Genomic DNA, 23,900 nt, shown 5'->3' with positions numbered 1-23,900 from the left:
AGGGATATGTTATCAAAAACATGAGTGTGCCAAGAAAACTGTTGCGGGGAAAGTCTAGTGCTCCAGTCCCTGAATGCTACATGCCTGCTAGGATGTTGTGTGCACACACTGTGGGATATGGCGGGCACTTTCATGCCTAACTCCCCCCCAATAACTTCAGGTCCACCTTCAAGACCTCATTAGGCAGCGTCTGGACAAGTAATCCAGCCAGGACTCGATGTGGCTAAGTCTGTTTGCAGGTCTTCAGGAACATCCATCACTTTTGCCAGGCATGCCTGGCTGACATCGTCCCAGTTTTTCTCTGATTTTCAATCCTCTGTTATAGACCTTTTCTTTGAAGGCACCAAACTATTTGGGAAGAAGGTCAAGTCAACTTTAGAATGTTTTAAGGCTGGTTCTGCCATCACTCGTTCCCGTAGTCCGCAACCCCAAAAGATAGACTTCCAAAATTTCAGTATCTATGTGGCTTTTTTGAGAGGGCTTAAATTCTGCCAGTGCCAAACTGCTCTTTTTCAGTAGTAAACCCATGACCCCATCCTATGTCAGACCAGGGGCCGAAGAAAAGGTAGATAATGTCCAGCCACCCAAACACTCATTCTCCTCCTCCTTTGCCTCCTTCTCTCACATCCCCCACCAGCCACTGCAGGAAAGCAGCTCTAGTTTTTCCTTTTCAAATCTTTTGAAACTTTTGGGAGTGCAGTATTCCCTTTTTCCATACACCTAGTAGTTTTCAGAGCAGTCAATCTTTCAAATTAAAAAGAAGAAAAACCACGGCACATCCCAAGCGGTTATAATGTTCCAGTTTATTCCTCGTGATGTCTTTAGATGAAACAATAATCTGTGGCCCAAGGTAACATCTTGGAGCCAGAGTCAAGAGATGACAACAGAAATCCTTTTCAAATGAACATCAGCCCAAATAGACAACAGCCGACACGTGTTTCGTCTGGGTAGACTTTATCAAGGCTGTGGATATACACAAGGAAATAGAATATCAACTACTGGAAAACAATTTAAATGAGAAAAGAAGTGTTTGTGACCAATGAAGAAAACAATTATTTGAATTAAATTAAAAGTAGGGAAGCCCGATTGTTAGCCAAAAAACGTGGCCCGAATAGAGAGATGTCGTTATTGCTCTCCATATTCATTTAGGATGTAAGTCACCAAAAGAGTGTCAGAAAAAGAAATGTGATCTGAAGTAGGTGTATCACAAATAGAGTGCAAAGGGAAAAAACCAGAGCTGGGGAATGAGAATTATTGTTTTTGAAGAGTACAGTCAAGTAAAGTTAAAAGGGAAACAAAGACAACACACACACCTACAGTATTCTAGTGATGCCATAAAGTATAGGGAAAACCATGTGTTGAGATAAAAGTGTGTCCTAGATGTTGAACCACGAAAGGGAAGACATGCATCGTTGGAAACATTAGTATTATGTGCAGAAAAATGAACAAAAGGTGGATTAACTGATCCGATAATCGAAAAAACATACCTATGATGCAGATAAATAGCTCAATATTCCAAAGTACCAGAGACAAATTGATGTCGTATGTTTTGAGAAGGAGGTCGAGTAAGAAGAGGCTAGAGGACCATGGTAAGCCTGTATAGTGAGAAAGAGGGCAAAGAAACCTGGTAAGGGCGGTCCATGAAATATATATTGACCCTATTATAATGGTTACTCAAATCTTTCAAATTATGGAAAAGGGATTTACCCTACCTTTTCAGCAGTATGCCCCTTGGATCATTTCCATCTAGAGAGACATGTTCCAAAGAAGGATAGTGATCTTTGTCCCACCTTGTACCTCAGGGTCTTGAACCTCTTTGTCTGCAAGGAGAAGTTCAAGATGTCGACCTTTGTGCACGTTTTACTGGCACTCGATCCTGGATGGTTTCTCCTGACTTACAGGGCACATATTTCCATATACGGTTGTATGACACAACCACACATGCCTGAACAACATTGTCGGAACCACAACCGCTTCTTTATCACGCATGCCTTTACAACAAATTTTGTTGTAAAAGCATATGTAGTAAAGACATATGGGTGGTAAATTCCCTGTGCACTAACACCAGACACCCCTGCCCTGCAATGCACCTTGCCCTTGGCCTTAAATCTACCCCGACATCCCTACTGGCCCTTAAAACCACCCCGACCCCACACCCTGAGCCCTAAGCCTAAAAAACTAGCCTGACAACCCCCTCACCAGCCCTTTGTATTGCTTTCATTTAAAGTAAGAGGCCACAATGCCAAAAGAATGCAGCATTCTTAGTCTAGATAATTAATATATTAAGACACTTCCCAAATATCAAATAAAAGTCATATAAATATGAGAATAAGCATATAACTCAAATGCAGCGGAATATGTATATACAAAGACAAATGCATATATCAGGTGGTCAATACTTAAAAAAGAAATGTGCACTACATTAACAGAGCATGTATACATGAGCTAAATAATCAAGATTTAAAAAACTTCACCAATTGAGTTGAAGTCATCATCCTCGCCAGCGCAAATGAGGGAGCCCACAAATCAGACAGGAAGGAGACCCGATTCGGACCACAAATCAGATCCTGGGTAGCGTGTCAGCTGTATAGGCAAGCTCCTATCTGAACGCCAAGTCGCCCCGTCTTTTATACCTTAAAACACCAGAAGAAGAAGCTTCTCGAAACCCCCTCCCCTCTGTTCTGAAATTAAACGCTTGCTGTACTTCATCTGCATCAAAAACACCTATAGATGCTGGCCAGGCTCCCAATTTTTGTTCTGAGTCAGATTCATACATTCCTCTGATAAAAACAGTCTCAACCTTGTGAACTCTTATCAAGTTCGCATCCAACATAATATATTCCAGCACTGTCTGACTCTTCGCTGGTGAAGAGAAAAACAAGTTTTGTAAAGAAAAACACGTGCAGCCCTGCATCATCAGCAGGGCACAAAATGGAATCACTTGCACAAAATGAAGTTGATGGACAAATCTAAATAGCATCACACTCCACCCTCTGACTTTCAGAACATACTGGTCTGAAATCATCTTTCTTGGATCAAAACATGGATATTAGATTAGGAATGCATTGTACACAGCAACATAGAATTATTATAATACAGATTACCCTAATTATCTCACTTAAAATAGAACTAAGATGACCAAAATCCGGTAACCATGCTGGTAACCAGTCCCACCACCCTTTGTCTACATCTTGTTTCACTCCTTTGGCCAGGTTATGCAAAGCTCCAATGTGAGACTGGATGGACTTAGAATGATCTGATAGGTTAAAACAATACATTCCTTCAAATTCTGAGCATCCATGTTTGTGTTTTTGAAGCAAATAATCAATTGCAGCTCGATTTTGTAAAGCAGCTTTTCTGGTTCCTCACATATCTAGTAATAGTTCTGCCAAAGCAATAGGTGTGTGATTAATATTTTTGACCATTAAACATGCTACTTTATTAATAACTCAAGTGTTATAGACAGCTAATTCTGGCATTCCTACCATAGAAAGACCAGAGCAGCAGCAGTGGTCATGCAGGAGAGAGTGATGGACGCTGGCCAGAAAAGGTCAGTGAAGTCGCCCCTCACTGTGCAGCGGCCACCCTTAAGAATGGAAGGGGGGGTAGGGATTAGTCCGCTGGGAGGGGGGAGGGCAGGAAAGCGCTTTGGGGGTGGGGCTGTGGGGGCAGCAGTGGCACTGAAGCGCACTAGCAGAAAAACAGAAAAAGCAGATAAAGTGAAAACTGCAAAATACAGAAAAAAGATGAAAAGAGAAAAAGACAGACAGACCTGACAGACACAGATGGCCACCAGGGATAAGGCTCAGGCGGGCGCCTGCGGGTGGAGGCAGGCCTCGAACACAGAGCCGGCAGGCTCTGTCAGGAAGCAGAAGCAGTGGCCACGCAGGAGGGAGGGACGGATGCTGGCCAGAAAAGGTCAGTGAAGTGATGTGCATTTTGCTGTCCCACATTGGCCTGCCAGTAATCAGCATTTTAGTAGGCATTAATAAGGCTGCTCTGAATGGCCCATCTGTCACAGTCAGTTTGACAGGTCTGCTGCGTTTACATATAACATTTGAGGTGCATTCCGAAGGCCGGAGGCCAAAACAGTTCTTGTGTATTTCATGTCTGGTTGGTGAAAACTCAGCTTTGTGCTAGCAGACGTTTGTCTCTTAGGTTGTTGTGGGTACAGGGCCTGCCTAAAACTGGATTTTGTTGTTAGATGTAGAACACTAGGGTTACCCTAGTACGCTCAAGTGCTTGCCACCAACCCTCAGAGCCCATGTTTAATGTGGCCGAAGACTTCGACCATCTTGAAAATGCCCATAGTGGAAGAGTTAACCCCAGGAACATTTACCTCATTGGTTAGGGAATTACCAAGGTTCATTCCCATTCACTGGCCAGCATAAATGTAGTACCTCTAGGCACCCACTTCAGAACACGCCTGTACCTGAGTAAGATCAGAAGAGGACTGAAGCTGCTGTCTGAAAAGTGAGGAGAGCCTTGGAGGAATGAGCCTGCTCTCTCTCTCTCGTACCCACGACAAAGAAGTGGACTCCAAGGGTCATAAGGCTGACCTGTTAAAGATGAAGGGATACAACAAGCTCTAAGAGGCATTTCCTGCAACTGCCCAGCTGAGCAGTGACAACTGGACCTGGATGCTTGCCCGCCTCCCTGTGAGTCTCTGGGGAGGCTTTAGAAGTGTACTTCTGGGGTGGATTAGGACTTAAATGACTGAAGGCAAAAGTTAAATCTTGGTTAGTGTATCTGACCGATGCACCATCGCAGTCAGTGTCTAATCAAATAGGTTCTGTTCTACCATGGCCTTTGACTATCATTGGCACTTTGTGCATCTTGGTGTTATAGCTACTTACTTTAAAAAAAATCATATCTCTGGTTACCCTTTTGGATTTTTGTCATTTTGTGTCATTTTGTTTATTAAATTGTACTCTATTTTTCGAATTCATTTTTGGATTTTTATTATTTTGCACATTGACAGTCTTATTGTTTTGGTACTGCCTACATACTTTACACATTGCCTTTAAGTCATAGCTATCAGGGGATTGAGCTCAGATTAGTTTGATGGCATTAAGGGTTCACCCTGACAAGGATTGTGGTTTTTAGCTGAGATGGCTACCTATCCTCCTCAACTAATAACCTAATTTCATTCACATACTGACCCAGAAGCACCTAGAGAACAGAGGAATTCATCCATATTCTCTCTGTCACCTAAGCATTGTTGGTTTGCAAGTCTTCTGGAGCTGTTTTTAGTTGGAACAGTTTTTCTTGGACAAATATCTGGTTTGATGACATACCATGGGTAAATAGTCTGTATGCAAAAAAAGCATTGCAGTAGGATTTGCAGAGATATGATGGTGTACAGAATTGTACTTCACTTTAAACTGAAGCTTTTATTGCAGTTTCATTTGCGGTAGGGTACTTGTCTTCTAGTATTTCATCCAGGACTGTGTCTCCTACTGAGAAATATCAGATAATCTGGATGTAGCACAATCCTTGATGTTTACATAGTACAGTTGCATTTAGGATTATGTATTGTTTACACACCGTGGTTCACTACAAGCAAAACCAAAACCTCAGAAAATATTATTGACCACTGGATTGTATTTGTACTTCTCTTACTAAATCGCTGAAATTCCAGTCTTACTGTGCTCATTTTCCCAGATCAAAGGCAGTATCAATAGCTTTATATTGTATTGGAAAGCTTTGGCTTATACCTCCTACCTTTACCAGATATCATTCTTTACTTAGGGGGTTATTACAACTTTGGAGGAGGTGTTAATCCGTCCCAAAAGTGACGGTAAAGTGATGGATATACCACCAGCCGTATTACGAGTCCATTATATCCTATGGAACTCGTAATACGGCTGGTGGTATATCCGTCACATTTTGGACGGATTAACACCTCCTCCAAAGTTGTAATAACCCCCTTAGTTTTTAGGAGTGTTCCCTAATTTGTCGAAGAGGTTCTCTGTGGTTGTATGCTTGAAATCTGGTGATTCGTGTGTTGTCTCTTCCTCCCAGTACTGCAGTTTTTTATAATCTGTATCAATCACTTGTGAAGGTGGGGGATTCATTGTGAGTTTTGTATCCCTGCTTTCCCTTCTTTACAACATCATCCCAGATATCACCACTTTCAGTGATATGTTGCAATGTCAGTAGTGTGAACACTGGTGGTTTCACATTGGTGACAAAAAAGAGATTAGGAAGTATACAGCTGATCCTTATATATATAAAGTTCTGTGAGAGGATGAAGATGAATAGTTTTTGCATTCTGTTGGAAATAAATTACTCTGTCCACATAGTGGAGGGGATGCCCGCCTAATTCATAAATGACCACCAAGCAGGCCATCATTTTTAAAGCATTGCCAGGAACTGCTGCAACAGCAGTTCCTGCCAATGCATTTTACTCTTTGCTACGGGGCTTTGTCAGCAGGACACAGGCCAGTAGCACAGAATATTTATTTTTTCTATAAGGGGATTTTCTTTTTGTACAGAAAAAAGAGAATACTCCCCTTGCCATTGGAGTCTTCCCCCTATGTTTTTTTTTTGGGGGGGGGGGTGTATTATTATGATTCTACTGTCCCTCACACCAGGCTGTGCCTAGCGGTGAGAAACTGTAAAATATGGCTACATGTCCCCCCATCTAAATTGGACAGGTGGTAATATGGCCATTGCTTCAAGGGATCTTACTCCACTGGGCCGTCAGAGAAGTTTGTCCACTGCAGAAACAGATTAGTCTCCACTTTGGACAAACTGATGGTCTGCCCAAAATTAATATGAGCGGGTGGACCACTGTGTTGGCGGGGAGGGAACTCCATCACCGCTGCAATTTAGTTCTCTTCCCGCCAACATATAAATTGTGCCCTGAGTGATCTCTGTACTTACAGCTGACCCCTTAGGTGGCACTGTCACAGTTACGTTGCCTGCAGGTGGGATAGCAGATATGAATCCCTTATCAACAGTGGGGATATAGATCCCCCCCCCACTATGTTTGCCGATATGCATGTTAAGTGTCTGTGGTTGGCCAGCTGATGATGCATTCTTCTAGGACAGGAAGAGTCTTGACTTATTAAATGCCCCTGTTGTTGTTGGTAGGCCCCAGTGACAGTCTAGAACACTGTGCCAATTCCTCTGAATGCTAAGTTGTGTTCTGGATTTTTTGAACACTGATACAGAAGTAGATTGGGAAGCGAGCTTCAAGTGAACTGTGTAGTTGGTCCGCCAAATGTGTAGCTATCCTGTAGGTAAGTAGGGTTACTGTCAAAGCCAGCTATGTAAATTCATTTGGCGGAATAAGGAGGGAATGTAATAACTCAGAAGCGGTATTAAAGGAAAAAGTGAAACAAATAAGGCGCAGACACCTGCGGCGATGAAGCGATAAGACCGGACAAATTAGTACAACGTGTTTCAAGTCTTGGGCGCCGTTATGGCAAAGATTACAACTAACAGAGGAACCGAACCATCTAGCCTGCAATGTATTGATGGGAAGCAGCCCCTGTCGCAGCAGGAGCCAGAATCTTCTCACCGCATGGGGCATGTTCAAGATGAGGTAGGACAGTGTAACCCTTAAGGTATCAGATATAACCTGAAAACTCTGCCTGTGTACACAAGCCTGGCTGTCCTGACGGAAACTCGCCGCCCAAGTTGCATTCCTGAGTGTGGATTTGAGCAATGCTGGAGAGAGAGTAAAAGTTACAGAAGTATCTAATTGCAGAAAATCTATGGCGTATAGAAAATTCCTGCAGATGGTATATTCTGCTCTATGGCCGGCTAATATTTATTTTTTTAGCAGTGCCTGCAAAGAGTCATCACTGCACGTCATCAGGCTAACCATCCAGCGAGTTACTGCGGCCAGACCTTGAATGAAGGAACTGCGCATGCCCAACTCAAGTCTTAATGTTGGTGCCGATAAGGCAGAGTTTACAGATAAGAGATTCCTCAAGACACGTCCCTCGAGTTTATCGAGAAAGACCCATTTGGAAACCTCAATGTGCTCTATGCCGTAGAGTAAAGACGGGGGTATCTTTGCCTGATAAACCTCTAGGAGATATTTAAAGTGCCTTTTGCCCGTTGCCCTATATATGGCGTCCAGCCCATAAGTTTGGGATTGAGCCTTCCTTTGGTTGTGCTCAATATGCTCTCCATCTTTAAGGTTCCCACAGACAATTTTACCCAAATAGACGTATGAGGTTACTCTTTCTAGTTGTTGGGCCCCCAAGGTCCAGCAGAAATTGCTGTACTTAAATCTTTTATTCCCATGAAAGCATATGATTTTGCTTTTAGAGCAATTTACCTTTAATAAGTGGGCATTGGTGTATTGCTTGAGGGCTTGAAGACTATTATTTAGCCTCTTTGGGGTACGATCTAATATGATTATGCATAGAGCAGACAACATAATGGTCTACCTCCTAATTTAGGGGCAAAACCCTCACACTGAATTAAATGAGTGGGTAAGTCTGAAATACACAGAGAAAATAGCAGTGGGGCCAACATACACCCTTGTTTTAGTCCGTTTTTAGTTGGAATGGCATGCAGTAGGCCTCGTTCACCCCCTAGCAATACTCTACACCAGGTGGAAGAGTGAAGGGCTACCACAAGGTCAAGGAGAATACCAGGCATGCCTAGTCTTAAGAGCTTCTCCCACAACGAGACACGATAAACCTTATCAAATACTGTGGAGAAGTCTACAAAGGTTGCGTGGATCACTTCCCCTCTCAGAGAGACATATTTCTCATTAATTACTTGTAGGACTGAGATATTATCAATTGTGTCATGATTTCTCCTGAAGCCTGACTGTTCCAAGGGGATAATTTTATTCCTTTCTGCCCAATCATTAATCTGTGAAAGCAAACATTTGGCAAAAAACATTCCGACTGCATCCAAAAGTGCAATCTGGCGGTAATTCCCAGGGCAGCTTCAATTCCCTTTTTCATACAGGAGGACGATGATGCTACCCTTCCAGAATGGATGGACGTTCCTGGCTTTGTAGCAATATTGATACACCAGGACATTTTTTTTTTTACAACCGGGGGTATGTTGTGTTTTATTAGCTGTATAGGTACTTCCTCTGGACCCATTTCGGCAGAGCTACGCATTCCTCTTATAACAGCCTCAATTTCTTTTAGAGTGGGATTTGAATATGAGGAATTGAGTCTGATTTGGGGGAATTCCACAGTGGTCCCATTAAAGGCATAAGGGTCAGATAGGAAGCCGAACCAGCTCGATTTATTGATGGACGTTGAAAGGTGCTTGGTTCTCGTACCACACCCCACTGTGATCAATGACCAAAACCGCCTAGTGTGGCCGGTAGAGACTGTGGGCCAGATGTAGCAATGTCAGGATTTGCGATTCTGAAATTGCGAGTCGGTGCGACTCGCAATTTCAGAATCGCAAATCCTGATGCAGAACGGTGTCTCAGACACCGTCTGCGACTCGCTATGGGGTCGCAAAGACCCACCTCATAAATATTAATGAGATGGGTCGCATTTTGCGACCCCATAGCGAGTCCCTGCACTAAATAAAGCAGTTTTTTATTTTTATTTTGCAGCCCGTTTTCCTTAAAGGAAAACGAGTTGCAAAATAAAAAAAATAACGAAACCATTTGGTTTCGTTTTTTCAGTGTAGGCAGTGGTCCATTGGACCACTGCCTGCTCTGAAAAAACATTAACTGCAACATTCACAAAGGGGAAGGGGTCCCATGGGGACCCCTTCCCTTTTGCAAATGAGTTACCACCAGTGTGACACTGGTGGTAACTGCAAATTGCTTTGCGACCGCATTCGCGGTCACAAAGCAATTCTGCATTCCGATGCGAGTCGCAAATAGGAAGGGAACACCCCTTCCTATTTGCGAGTCGCATTCACAATTAGCGAGTCGGTAACGATGCGCAAATTGTGACTGTGCATCGCAGAAGGCTGTTTGCATGGCGCAAACTGCAATTTTCGCAGTTTGCACCATGCAAACAGCTTCCTACATCTGGCCCCGTGTCTCTTACTGCAACCCAGAATCTATCTGTAGCATACTTTTTTAGGCATCATCTTAACCTCCCCCTCCTTCTTTTTAAAATGCCTAGCTGGGATTGCCTTGTGGATGTATATTCCCCATACTGTTTACGAATGAGAGCATTCATTTCTGTATTCAATAAAAGTAAGGGGCAGGGTTTTACTATGTGGTTACTCTGGGACTTCTGGTGGGGGATCAAAATAATCAGTTGCATAAAAACAGTAAACCTCTCCATTACTTTTCCTGCCCAGCTACTGAGATTATTCAGGGGTACTTTCTAGGATACCGTTAAGCCCCTTGAAACTACTGGGGGACCAATGTGTTCTTCCCGTTTTGACATTAAGCCTGGGGTGCTGCCCTGCTAGGCTCCATGGATCGGCAGATTGCACCTTCAAGTCAAGAGAGACAACCAAAATGTTATGATCACTGAGGGTAGTCTGTAATACTGCTATATCCTTTAACAAGGAAAAACAGTGATAGCTTGATACGAAGTAATCCAAAATTGCAGCACCCCAGGGCAATTTATTTATGCATAAGGTGGGCTGGGGAATCAGATGGGAGTCTACTGTTAACAACAATACAATCATTCTTCTTCAGGTGCTCAAGAAAGAGCTTCTCACTCTTATCAGACCTTATTTTATGGGGGGAATACAGGGAGGTAATCTGAATGCTTCCTCCTTTTCCTCATCCCGAAAGGATGAAAGCCCTAAGTTAGAAATTTTACAGTTTAAATCCCCAACCATAATGTTATGGGTTCCTGGCTCCCTTTCGCAGAGCTCCTTAATGTAGTGAAATATTTTAATTAAAAGATTATTGAAAGGGACGCCAGAGGGGACATAAGAGTTTATCAATGCAAGGGAGTTTACCTTGACTCCATCACCAATGCTGTGTAAGGTTACGGTTAAAAACAGGTTACTGGGGTCTTTAAAGCATTCCTACTGCCAGTGCAGCTTATTGGACAACAAACATGCAACCCCTCACTTAGCGTGACCCCTCTTTGAAGGGTGGCCTTGCAGCTGAAAGAATGGTAATTTTTGGACTGCAGCTCCCCAATGGACCAAGTTTCTTGGAGGCAAATTATGTCAGGATTTAAGGAGTCCAAAACATAAATTTTTCCCCCTTTACATCTGCCACATTCCAAGATATAAGGGTAAGCTCATTGCTACATTGATGGAGCTGTTAGCCGGGAAGTTGTGGCTGAATTACTTAACAATGTTGGTAACCAGTTCCAAGAGTGGGGATTAATTAATGGATCGGGAGTTGGACAGACTGGGAAATCCCTAAATAATACTTCTCGGCCATGAACCCCCAGGCAGATTTTTACGTCCTGATAAGTATGGAAATTAGTGTCAGAATTAGCTAGGGGGATGGCTGGGGAGATAGGTTTCCACACTCCATGGGGAAGCTGGGGAGCCCACTTGGTTAACCTTAGACCCGTCTCGCTCAAGACAGGTACCACATCAATACCTTTACATGGGAGAGACTCTAAGTTGCTTACAATTTTGTTGACAATCAATTTGGAAAAAAGGATACTCTGGACTTAGGACCAAAACCAGAGACCTTCAGAGAGACCAGGTGTAAATCACTACTTTCAATTAGTCTAAGTGGTTCAATGTCTGAAAAGCATTTTAATAGTTGGGATCTGTTTAAAAAAAGATCATTGTCAAATAAGAGCATAAAGTCTAAAGTCAAGGTGTCCTCAGTGTGACGTTCCTGTTCCCTTTTTGAGGGTTGCGGTTGAGCCTAAGCGGGCATGAGCCCTTAAGAAGCTCCAAATGATTGCACAAAAGGATTTAAGGATGGCCTAACTGGTTGAGATATAGTCTGATCATGGGCCAAAATTGCGTCGACCATTTCAGGGTTGCTGATGGATCAATGAGGTACAGACATTGGTTTGGAGACATTGGGTGTGGGATGGGGATATGGAACTGGAATCTCCTGGTTTAAAGGTTCTTGCGAGCCAGATTGATCTTCGGAGAATCGTATCTTTCTCTGACCTTTTTAAAGAAATTTCCGGATTGTTTTTTTTTACCTTTTGGCTTTTTTCCTTTTGTATATTGTGCTCTAAAATACTCAAAGCACTGATCATGATGTTTAGCTTTGGTCGAGCTTTGAAGATTGGAAACATGACGGCCCCGGAGTTTTGACAGACAGGATCCGGGCCTTTCTCTGATGAAAAGTCACTTAATACAAATCTAATAGAGTTGACTGGGCTCTCAATGGGAGCGGGATTCATAGGAAGTAGTTCAACCTGGGGTGCACCAGCCTGAGAGCAAAAGTCAATACCAAGGGGTATTTCGTTGTTTGCAGGAGTATTAAGCTGTGCTGAATGGTTATCATGATGTAGCGTGAATAATCCAGGAACTCCATTGCCAACAGTCATTTCCTTTAGTATGGCCGTTACGGAGTCAAAAATGCAGTCATATCCTCCAACCAATTTTTCTAGAAGGTTCAAAATAGAAGACAAGAGACGCTCCAAGCTTAAAAGCAAAGAAGAGACCATAACATTTTGGTCAGGTTTGCTATTTAAAGGATTAACTTTAAGGCTCAGATTGGGTGTCGCTGAAAGATGAGAACATAATGAAGAGTGGTAGGAGGGTGTGCTACTGAAGAGCTGCAAACCCGGGGATGGAGGTGGAGGGAAAAGCGGGGGTGATTTTGCTTCCTGGCAGGACCCGCATCTTTTAAGGAGTTCTAAATCCAGGTCAGGGAGGGTGAAATCCACGAAGAGATTTTCCGGGCCAGCACGTGGAAAAAGAGCATCAATACCAGATTCGGGAGATGAGATTTCCTTTACAAGGGCTGGGCTGGTGGAATCATGGATTAATGGAGGGGTTACAGTTGAAGAAGGCGAAGAGGCTTAACAAAAAGCCGGAGTCTCGAGGATAAAGGAGGAAAGGAGGATGTGTAGGGCATGGGGGAGCTCCTGTTTGGGTCTGCCGAGACGCGAGGGAAAACTGGATCCTTGGGACAAGGACAAGAAGGAAAAGGTTCTTCTGATGGCAAAGTGACCTTACAGTCTGGGGATCCAGGCTTTGGGGGATAAGGGGGGGCTTCTCTTTGTCCTATAGAGAGAAGAATTGATTTCTGCATTTTAGGCCAGAAGTGACTGCGGCTTTATTGCGCAAAAGATTGGATTTTGTTTTGGAACAAGATCTCCCCGGAGTAGTCGGCCGGATCTCAGCTTTTTAGCAGTCGTTGTAACCCATGATGCTATGTTGGATGTTTCAATTGTATTTGAAATAGAAAATGTTCTAATAGATGGTAAAGACGTCTGAAGATAATTAAGGCAAAGGGGATGGCCAGGTGAAAGGAATAATATTTAGAATGCTGTTTAAGAAAACTAACAGTACCTTGTAGCGATGATAAACAGGATCTGAGAAAGCTGCTGGTAGGCGAGTTTCTACCACTTGCATCAGGTGGAGACCTTCACTACGATAGTCTATGACGCTCTCCCAGTGCCTATGGCGTTACCGTAAGCCTCCGTGTGGGTCCTATGTCCCCCCGAGGTTCCTCACAGCACCATGGGGCGTTGCACTGCGCAAGGCTTCACGCAGTTCCTCGCCGCTCCCCACTGCAACTAACTGGAGATGAACAAAACCTAACAGAACTTAAATGGGTTGCCGGGCTAGAATAGCCCACACGCTATCTTCCCTGCGCAATCCCTACTGCCGGCTGTGGGGCCCGCGACCCATGCAGGAACCGGATGATGAGCCAGGTGGATTAGATGACTGCCTCATGACTTGCAGCACGGCATGCCGGCCCACTACCGGCACGCCAATGGCATTCTCTCTGTTCTTTGCAGCTCCTGCAGCGTCTTTGCGACCTCCCTGTGCGTTTGGCAGCTCCACTCTCGCCAAACGGGCCAGGGCGGTCAGTCACAGGTGGAAAAGTGTCTGGAGCTCTCGGGAGCACAGCGCACAACGTGGCAGCCTGATCGGGGGAAGGGCGCCTGCCCCAACCCTTCAAAGATGAAAAGACCGGCGTGTGCAAGCGGGAATCAAGGGGCTGACAGAGGGCTGGTAGAGCAGGTAGAGAGCAGGTAGGTCCTGCGGCAGGGCAGCGAACCAACCCCCAGCAGGGGTGAGAGTGCCGGGAGCTGCGGCTCGCTCTGCCCACAGCTTGCCGCGCTTACAGCTTAAGGCGCGCGTTGTCCTGCTGGCATCACCAGTGTCACCAGCAGTTCTTCACGGCTTGCAAGAGCCGCAATTTGCTGCATTTGCAGCTGCCGCGCGTTGCTCCTCGGCGTGGAAATGGGGTAGCGTAGCATCAATCCAGCTGCGTAGCGTCTGTGGTTTCCAAACAGCGAAAACTCCCAGTCACTTATTCCCCCAGACCTCATCCCTATCAGGTAACGTTTGTGGCCGGTGTTTGCTTTCTTTAAAAACACTGTTGTAGAACTCACAACGGTGAGTCACTGGGCTTATATTTTTTTCTCATTGAGACATGAGCTAAAGTGATATGCACACACATTCTATTCACTGCAATATGAATTGCAGACCCGGGTATCTTCTGTTTGTTTATACATGTACAATCGTCTTGGTTCTACCTACTTGGGAAGAGACTTGTCCCCCCCCCCACACCTTTGTGAGTGTTGTAAGTCACTTAGGGGGATCAAGGAGCAGCTGATTACAGGGGCCTTTATATTTTTTAAATGTACAAAGTGTTTTAAAAGAGTACTTACTAACGTGGCCGGCTACTTAGGTGTGGCTCCAAACCAGTTATAGATGTGTAAGAGAACTGTGTTGGATATCTGGGTTAACCAAGAAGGTTATGTTTTATTTTTCTATTTTACGGGTGTGAATCTGAGAAGGATACCATGGTGTAGAAAGAAATGCTACTTAACTTTAACACAAGTTCTCCTGTATTGGTATTGTTTTCAGATTAATATCTAATCGGTTTACAGCCAGCCTGCCTAGCCCCACAGTTTTCAGCAAATTGTAACTGTGGTGCCACACGTGCTGCTAGCCATTATGTAACTCCTCGTTATAAGCATGGCTGTGAACTCTAGTATAGTCGGAGTGCCCTGCTAAAGTCAGAAGACTTTCAAAAGATGTAGAATGTTTTATTATGCTATCCTTGGCGAGGGCTGGGATATATTTAATCTGAGACGGATACCCCGGTATGAAATAAGTTTTTACAGGTAATTTACAATCGTTTTCTCTTAATCTCTTATCTCTGTTTTTTAACCTCTGTGGTCAGAGTGCAAATGAGCACGAATTCCGTTTACATGTATTTCTTCTTGTGCTACAGATTGCCAGCCTTCCCACCAAACAAGTGCTTTGATTGACCTTGTGGGATTGGAGGTTTCTTCCTTGCCCGTGCTTCCACCAGAACAGTCGGTCTTGTCAGCACCCCCTCAGTCAGAGATCCCCTTCCTGCCACCACCTCCTGCTGCATCGGCGCACCTTCGAAGTAGTCTCTCAAGTCAGAAGGAGAGTACTGCCAGCCAGGGTAGATCTGCAAGCAACTCTTTATCACTTCTGGATGAGGAACTTCTGTGTTTAGGTAAGTCCATCTTTGTGTGTTTGTGTGTGTGTACATACTTTTGTTCGCGTACATATGTGTGCCTTTGTGTGGGATATGTGTTCTTTCTCTTAGGTACACTCCGTGTAAAGGTGAGCTGTGTGTGGATGCGATGTTAGTTTGCCTGCTATTGATGGCTGTCTTTGTTACTGTGTCGGTGAGCAGACTATATTTTTCTGCTTTATAGATTAGTTGCCTTTTTCTCTAGTATTTCTGGGGAAAATGCCTCTTTCCTGCTTATATGAGCAGTGCCTCTTGCGAGTTGGGTAAGCTGGATATTTCCCTTCTGTGTATAGATTAGCTATGTGTTTTTTTCTCCACGTATGCATGAGTTCAGTGTGTTTCTCCGTTTTGTGGATGAACAGTTTATTTTTCTGACCTGTATGAATGATAGTGTGGTTTTGTACTATGTGGATGTGTCGCATAGGCTCTCATTATCCTAATGAGACTACTGGAGTGTTGGGCGGCAAGATCGTTCGCAGTGTGGGGGACTAAGTCTGACCCACGGTGAAGAACCCTTGTCACCCCAAACCCAGTTGTTGCTCCGGCTAACTAGCAGTGCCTCATCTCTCCCGAAGGGAAGAGACGATTGGGCAGCCGAGCGCATGACATCTTAGTACTTCCCAGGGAAGTCGTGGTCACTCAGGTCACAACCGGTTCTCTCATACACAGTGCGGTCTCATATATAAATGACAGAGGCAGTTTGAGTTTTAAAGATTGGTTTAATAAAACGACTGCATTTTAGATAACAAAGCGTGAGCTGCTATAACCAGAACTATACAACACAGTAGAATTGAAATAGTAACGAGGAGAGTGAAACACAAGAATAAGGCTATCATAGTGCAACTAAATTATGTTCTCTCTAAGTTATATTTTGAGCACAGCCTATGAAGCTCTAAGCCTGCCTTTCAGGTTCCCCCGGGAGGACATCAACCCTCATACCTGAGCAAAGGCCTGTAATCTGCATCAGCATCTGCAACAGGGCAGTCAGCATTTGGTTGCGGGTTCCTGGTCAGAATCTTCCTCTTACGTACTAGAAAGTGTTTTTATAACTAACACGCCGATGTTCTAAGAATGTGTACTTTCTACGAACCCTAGAGACTAAACTTCTACCACGTCTATCGACAATGTACCAGACTGTATCCTTGATTGAAGCACAGAGCGAGCAAGAATGTATTGTTTGAGAACACAGTGCTAAAGTAAGTAAGCTAAACAGTGTTAGTATGAAATAAAACAAGACCGTGAAACTAGTTATTATAAAATAACAGTGCGAGGTTAAATAAAATGCATCTAGGGCAAAGTGCACAGAGGCCTAATACATTAAGCAAACGTGCATAAAGCTATATTAAAAATGGCTACACTACACCCTCCCCTTGTCTGTAGAAAGTGGTTTAAGTCTAAACTAAAAATGCCCTAGGCTAAAATATAATTAAAACCCTAACAAATTTCAACAAGTCAAGAGGACATCATAGCATCTTAATCCTAAATTAAAAAAATGAGCATGTAGCAAAATGCCAAATTCAAATCAGAATGTCAATTTAAAATAAATCCAATTCAAACAGTGGTCATGGAAAGCAGGAGAGTCTCCACTTCGGCAGATGAAAAAAACGGAAAATCCACGCCAAAGACTACCAAGGAGCAGTTGTGTTCCAAAGCCCCAGTGTCAACCAAGGCGGCATCCAGTGTAGAGCCTGTAAACGAGTCAATATCAACTTCCTCCAGGAAGGGTATCTCGTAAGTAGCCTCTTGAAGCAAACGCAGTCCCAGCACGCATGTCTGGTAATGAGCCCTCATCAGGAACATCAACAGATCAGCATCAACCACTGGGGGGCGTTGCTGTGAGAGACGGACGTCTAGTGCATGTTCAAAAGAGCACCAATGGCACCGAAACACGGGCTGCACACAATCCAAAACCGGTCGGAATGACAGAGACCAGTCACACTCCAAATATTCCAGGAGTGTTGCTCTAAAGTGCTGCATCATGCGTTCACGACACAGCTGCGCTGATGGGAGCGCCCTCATTTTTCCTTGTTGCGGCGGGACAGCCATTACGAAAAACCAACAGCAATAGTAAAATGCCGGCTAACAAAGTCAAAGTTATCGGAAATCCCCCAAAAATGCTTCCGAAAATGTAATGAATAGCCAAAGGTATTAAACCAAATATGGAAGAGAAGGTGTGAACGAAACCAACACCGACTGCTTTGAAAAAATCTGCCAGTCCAGCTGTGCTGGACGTATTAAATATACGTCCCACGATTTCACCAAAGTGGCTCGGAAAGTTGGTATTTAACAGGGACTGTATTTCCGCCGATGACCTTGCCACCTGAAGCGCATAGGTCTCGCGTGCAGAAGTAAGGGCCACATGCTTCTGAAACAATAAAGCCTTTAGTCTACTTAACTTGTCGAAATTAATTTAGTGGGAGGGAAACACTCCTGCAGTAAGTAACAACTTTAGTGACCGAAACAACGTAAACTATTCCGGCCCGCATGCCGCAACAGTCATCACTATTGAGGAGGACGTAGCTGCCGTTTGAAAGCACCTGGAATGTGCGTTTAATCAAGGGGACTGGAACTCCCTTCAGATAGCAAGCCAAGTTCGCAACAGGGCATTGCACGCCCCATGCAAGGACAGCTGCTTACAAATCATCGAATGGCTGACTGAAGTCTCGCATTCACTACGGCTAAGAAATACTTCTTTCATGCCGTTTACGCATTTGTACAAGAAGGGAAGCTCCCATACCTCATGGATGTAACTATCTTACAACTTTTCATATCTGCCTACCGGAACATGTTTCAAACAAGAAGTGAATTGTAACGTAGAAATAGGCAGATTAATTACCCCATATATTAACCCCTCTGCAGAGGGGATCTCGGCCACGGTAAAAGGCAATCTTTGTAACTTTTCAATATTGAACATGACATAAGTCGCCTCCTTCTTATCCATTAGTTGTTGTTGTCGCGTTAAATTAAAGGAAAAAAATATTTCCCTGGCACTGATATGCTGCCACGGAACGCGACCCGCCTTCAACGTCTGAAGCGTCCAACCCAACTGCATAATGGACCTGGTCTGACTTTGTCCATGATATAAAGAAGACATATCAGATCGTATAATGTCTATAGCAGAAGAAACAATGTTGTTAATTGTATATATCCGGTCGGACAAGGTGTGAATTCCATTATCCACAACAGCTAATGCCTTTTTCAAATTTTCCTGATCTATCTGCCTTAACTGGGCTTAACTGGGCTGCAGCCTCTTGTTGGCAAAGTTTCCATATTTCATTGTATACCTCATACAAAAAACGTTTCCTACGTGGCGTCTTCGGGCCTGACAAAAAATCTGGTAAATCAGTGTTATTAGACAGGAGAGTGAGATGTGTCTTAACTGCATCTAGCGAGGATGACTTTAACCATTGCTGGCACAATTTTCCCACACTATATGTAGTAATTATTTCAGCATGTTCTGGTGATATATAGCAAGGGTCTGACCTACTTGTCCGGAAACCCCCCGAGGAGGTGACAAAATGTTGATGACACTCATTAGTGTCTATCGGCCACAATAACCACCCGTCTGGACGTGTCAATGAAGTGTTAAATGTACCATTCTGGGCCCATTCAGTAAGCTCACTAAAAGTGGCATTTGTGTATTTCTGCCAATTATTAATTTTTGCAGGGGCAGGTATGCTAGGCATATTCAATTCTCTGATTGTGGCTAAGCCTAAACAGCTAGTCTGTTGTACTGTTTCATTTTAAAAGATCATTTGAACGGGAATGAGACATGCTATAAACCATGTTTCTTTACCCTTTGTTTGCCAATTTTTTGTTCCCCAAACACTTTTCAAATCAACATTTTTTTACCAATATTCATAACTTTCAATTGACAATCGGAAAAACAAAGGAATCCGAATATATGAATTTCGTGTTGGTCAACAACATTTGTTTATCTTTAGTCGGTGTTAACCTAAAATAATATGACTTAGCATTCTTTTGATGATGCCCAGAAAAATACGTAAATTTATCAAAATAAGTTTTGGAACTCCCTTGCGGGGGAGTCGGGCAATGTTCCCATTGCGTATAGTCAAATATTGTTTTTGGACTACTTTCTTTGTGAATGAAGTGGTGCCCATAATAATTATAGCAAAACATGTCACCATAATTCTCTTTAAACTGGTAAACGTCTTCATTTTCATAGACAGTATAATATTGTAATTCTGTCATCATTGAATCAACAGTCTTCACATCCCAATCATCAGATACAATGCCTGGTATTACTATATCATTCATAGATAACTTTAGTACATATGGTATTTGAATTATTTCAGTGGAACCGTATATATCAAACATTACTTTATCCCACACAATCCCATCCGGAATTGGCACTGCAGAAATGTTCACAAAGGACAAGTCTCTTCGAACCCTATGTGATGAAAAATGTGGTTTCAACACCTCCTCCACCTGTTCAACCGCTGATCTCTCAGGAAGAAAATGACCATGTATCAACAGAAAAAAGGTAATGACAAACCCAACCCAAAGAAAAAATGCTACCATAGTCAATAAAAGCCACAGATAGTTCCATGGAAAAACAAAATACGTATCCTTAAGCCAACATATCAGCTTACGTGGACCTGATAGTTCAGGAGTCGAAGAGGCAAACGAGTCAGATATACCATTGTTGTTTTCGGCAAAGTAACCAGAAGCAGTTTGAGCAAAAGGCGTCGCCGTATTCAATGGAGGAGTTGGTGTTTTCTCGCGGTGGTACACTGTAGATAGCACCATCCGTCACGTTATTAGTCATGGTGACTTGATCAAATGTTTCTAAGTTGGTTGTTGTCAGTGAAACTAATGCGAGATCATCATCCACCCTCCCCAAGCTCGGAGAGGCAACCGTGTTGGTATAGATAACTTGAAGCGGAACGTCTTCCCCAGTAGTGAGTGGGATTCGGGAACTACTGGACGTTCCTCTTGGTCTGCTGTGCAGAATCGGCCACATGTTGTAACTTGACATTGTCAATAGAAACAAAGCGATTTTCTTTGGCACCTGGCAACGGTGGTAGAATAACAGTTCTCGTTCCGTGTATCCCCAACACAGGGACTGGTGCATGATAAGATGGGCCAAATTCTTTTTTCACTGCAACCTTTTCACGCACAAGATCCCCAACCCTGGGAATCCAGCCGGTAGGTGTTACTGGCGTATCCTTAATTCCTGTGGAGGCGGCACTTTTAGAAGAGTTATCTTCACGGAACTGCTGTAATTCCTGTAAAACAGTGACACGATCATTTATGTCAAAAGGTGTTTCCGCCGCCTCCACACCAGGACCATCAAGATCCAGAACAAACATTCGTGTTCCGAACAGGCACTCATATGAAGTACGACCCCCCAGGGACCTTCTAGTCAGTTTATTTAGTGCTCTCTGAACTCCATACAGGTGCGTTAGCCAACTACGACCGGTACCTAAGACTCTGGCTGTTAAGGATTGCTTTAATTCGTGGTTTTATCGATCCACGACAGAATTTCCCTCGGGATGAAATGGAGACAAGTACTGTAGCTGGACCCCTAACGAAGCCATGGTGTCCCTGAATGCCCTTGAGGCAAAAGCAGGGTCCTGGTCCGAATGGAACACCGCAACTGCATATGTACCGACAAAGACTCGCAAATCTTTAATAACAGTCCGAGCGTCAGCCGAGCGTTGTGGCCACACCCACACAAATCTGGAGCAAGAATCAACAGCAACTAGGATATATTTATATGCACTATCCGGTGTTAGTGGACCACAATGATCCAAGTACACACATTGTAATGGTCTATTAGATATTAAGAGGGGTGTCTGCGGCAGGTGTTTAGCTGTTGAAACTTTAATTCGTTGGCAGATGTCACAACAAAGGACATACTGCTTGGACTCTTTATAGAGACCAGGCCATCAATAGCGGGCCTGTAATAGCGAAATTGTAGCTGCCATGCCAGCATGCACAGATGCCACTCCCTCATGTGCAGCTTCAATCAATTGTGGTCTTACATCTCTATTGGGGATGTCACGTACGCCTACGCCTGGAATTTTAACTTCAGCATACCTCCCATAAAGTATTGGTATTTATTAGGAAATCCCTTAGGATAAGGCGTGCCATCAACCGTACCTTTTTTGGCAGCCATAATATCTGTGTCTGGTTTGGAACTCGAATGAGTCACTGCAGCTACAGTGGCAACTGCCACTGCCGACTTTGCGGCTTCATCAGCTAAAGTATTTCCAGCAACGTGTATTCCAACGCGCTGGTGTCCAAGTGTATGCACAACATGGACATTGGGTAGCGTATCTTTCCGATCTGCTACCTTCCCCCAGAGTAGTCTGTGTTTTATGGTGTTGCCTTTCGAATCTTTGAACCCATTCAAGCACCAGTAATGTAGGTATTCATTAAAAGACTGGACGCAATAATACAAATCACAAACAATCAGTGTGAACCGCGTCGGATCCGTATGTTCCAGTGCCATCAGCGGAGCTTTTAGCTCAGCCAATTGTGCTGTACAATCCCCTAAGGTTTGCGTATATGTATTTTGGGGGCAGAATTTCTCCCCTTCCATTTAGCCGCTCCCTACCGCACATGCAGCAGAATATTGGTGTTTTGTTCCAATCGCCGGTTGCGCAGAGCCATCGGTGTACATGACTACTTGATATTGATCAATAGGCAACCTGTCAGCTAGAACTGGATATTCAACTTCATATTGCAGAAATTCCTGAGTTTGTAACTTTGGGTCAAAGTTGTAGTCTACATCAGTGGCTGTTAAAGACGTAGCCCATTGTATCCATCGCGGGTGAAGTGCTTTTGCGTTCGGAACGCTAGCTTTTGTAACAGCCTCGAGGGCCGGAATAGGAGAGACGACAATAATGCGTTTCCCCTGGGCAAGAGGTCTTTCTTTAATAACAGCCATCTGTACAGCAGTGAGAATTTTCTCAGTGGTGCAAATCGTTGTTCAGCAGCAGAATACAAGTGCGACTTGTATCATATCGGCACTGTCTCACCCTCATTAAATGTGACATAAGTAAACCCAATGGCCCCAGCTATTACCCTGATCACCAAATGCGTCTTATTGTCCCGTGTGTGTAAATGTTTCGCTGCTAACAGATCTGCCTGTAACTCCCGAAGAGTATGTGTATGTTCAATTGTCCAGAATTTGCTTGAAAAATCAGGACATATCAATTCATATAAAGGTTTTATGCGTGTAGCATAATCAGGAATGTATGTTCTGCCAAAATTTAGAAAGCCCAACAATGATTGGAGTTTCTTAATCGTATTTGGTGGTTGCAATTGTGCACACTTTTCTAAGAATTGTGGCGCTAGGCTCTTACCTTCATTCGACAGCTCATATCCCAGGAATATGACGCTGAGGAAGGCTATTTTAGATTTTTTTAAGTTAAATTTGTAGCCGATTTCGGCAAACCCCACAACAATGCGGGCTACCCGTCTTAAATGTTGTAGCAACTCGTCATCCGTGAGATATATATCATCCACATATGACAACGCTTCAGGTTCTAACTCGTGTAGAAGAGCCGTCACACGAGCCGCAAACAGTCCTGGGCTGTTCTTATACCCTTGAGGCAAACTACAGAATTTTTTCTGGGAGCCTAGTGCGCTAAAGCTTGTTAAATCTCGGCTTTCAGGAGCTATATTCTGGCAGAAGAATCCATTCGAGATATCAAAAGTTGTTTTATATTTTTTCCGCACAATGTTATTCATTAGTGCAGCGCTATGCGAGTTCTGTATAGCATATGTACGGGTATGTCCGTTCAAATGCCTGTAGTCTAAGACTATTCTATACGAATGGTCTGGTTTAGCTACAGGCAATAGGGGATTATTCATCGGTGAGACACAGGGTTCAATTACCCCCTGGTATTCCAATTGTGTAAGTATTTCCCTCACCTGTGCCCTTGCTTCATGTTTTATTGGATACTGCGGTTGTGGCTGAGGATCACCTTTAATAGGAATTACTTGATATGGAGAATCCCTATCCCACCCTACGTGATTTCTATATAAGGCAAGTGCTTGTGCAAGAGCCCATTTAATCGAATAAGACTCTGCGAGTTCCCCTGGAACAAGTGGCGAGAAGGAAGGTTTAATAACCTCCTCCCCTACTGGGCAGGTGCGGACAAAATCAGGTGGGCAATCTTGTTCGGCTAACAAGATGTCATATATCGTAACTACACGATCCCAAAAGATTGCGTGTATAGTGCGCTCAATGTCTCCTTCCAATTATAAAGTCACTGTATACACCCTATCGGGTTCGGAGACACGAATATCTGCTGTTTCTACTTGTATGAAGGCATCAGTTGCTTTCACCTCCAGATGCTCTAGAAGATTCCGGCGAGCTATTGTGACCTCTGCC

At 43.8% G+C, this 23,900-nt stretch overlaps 1 protein-coding gene across 3 annotated transcripts in view; it reads left to right on the top strand.

Annotated features, from left to right (window-relative positions):
• GGA3 (golgi associated, gamma adaptin ear containing, ARF binding protein 3) overlaps positions 1-23,900 on the top strand; it is a 525,496-nt gene that overhangs the window by 393,904 nt on the left and 107,692 nt on the right. For all 3 annotated transcript variants that reach the window (XM_069200128.1, XM_069200129.1, XM_069200130.1), the window contains one exon: positions 15,257-15,511. In XM_069200128.1, the coding sequence (XP_069056229.1) occupies positions 15,257-15,511 (255 nt within the window). The remainder of the gene's footprint in view (positions 1-15,256; positions 15,512-23,900) is intronic.

Source organism: Pleurodeles waltl, chromosome 7 (genome assembly GCF_031143425.1).
Source record: "Pleurodeles waltl isolate 20211129_DDA chromosome 7, aPleWal1.hap1.20221129, whole genome shotgun sequence".
In the NCBI taxonomy this organism is placed as follows: Eukaryota; Metazoa; Chordata; class Amphibia; order Caudata; family Salamandridae; genus Pleurodeles; species Pleurodeles waltl.
This window is presented reverse-complemented; position numbering and strand designations above follow the sequence as displayed.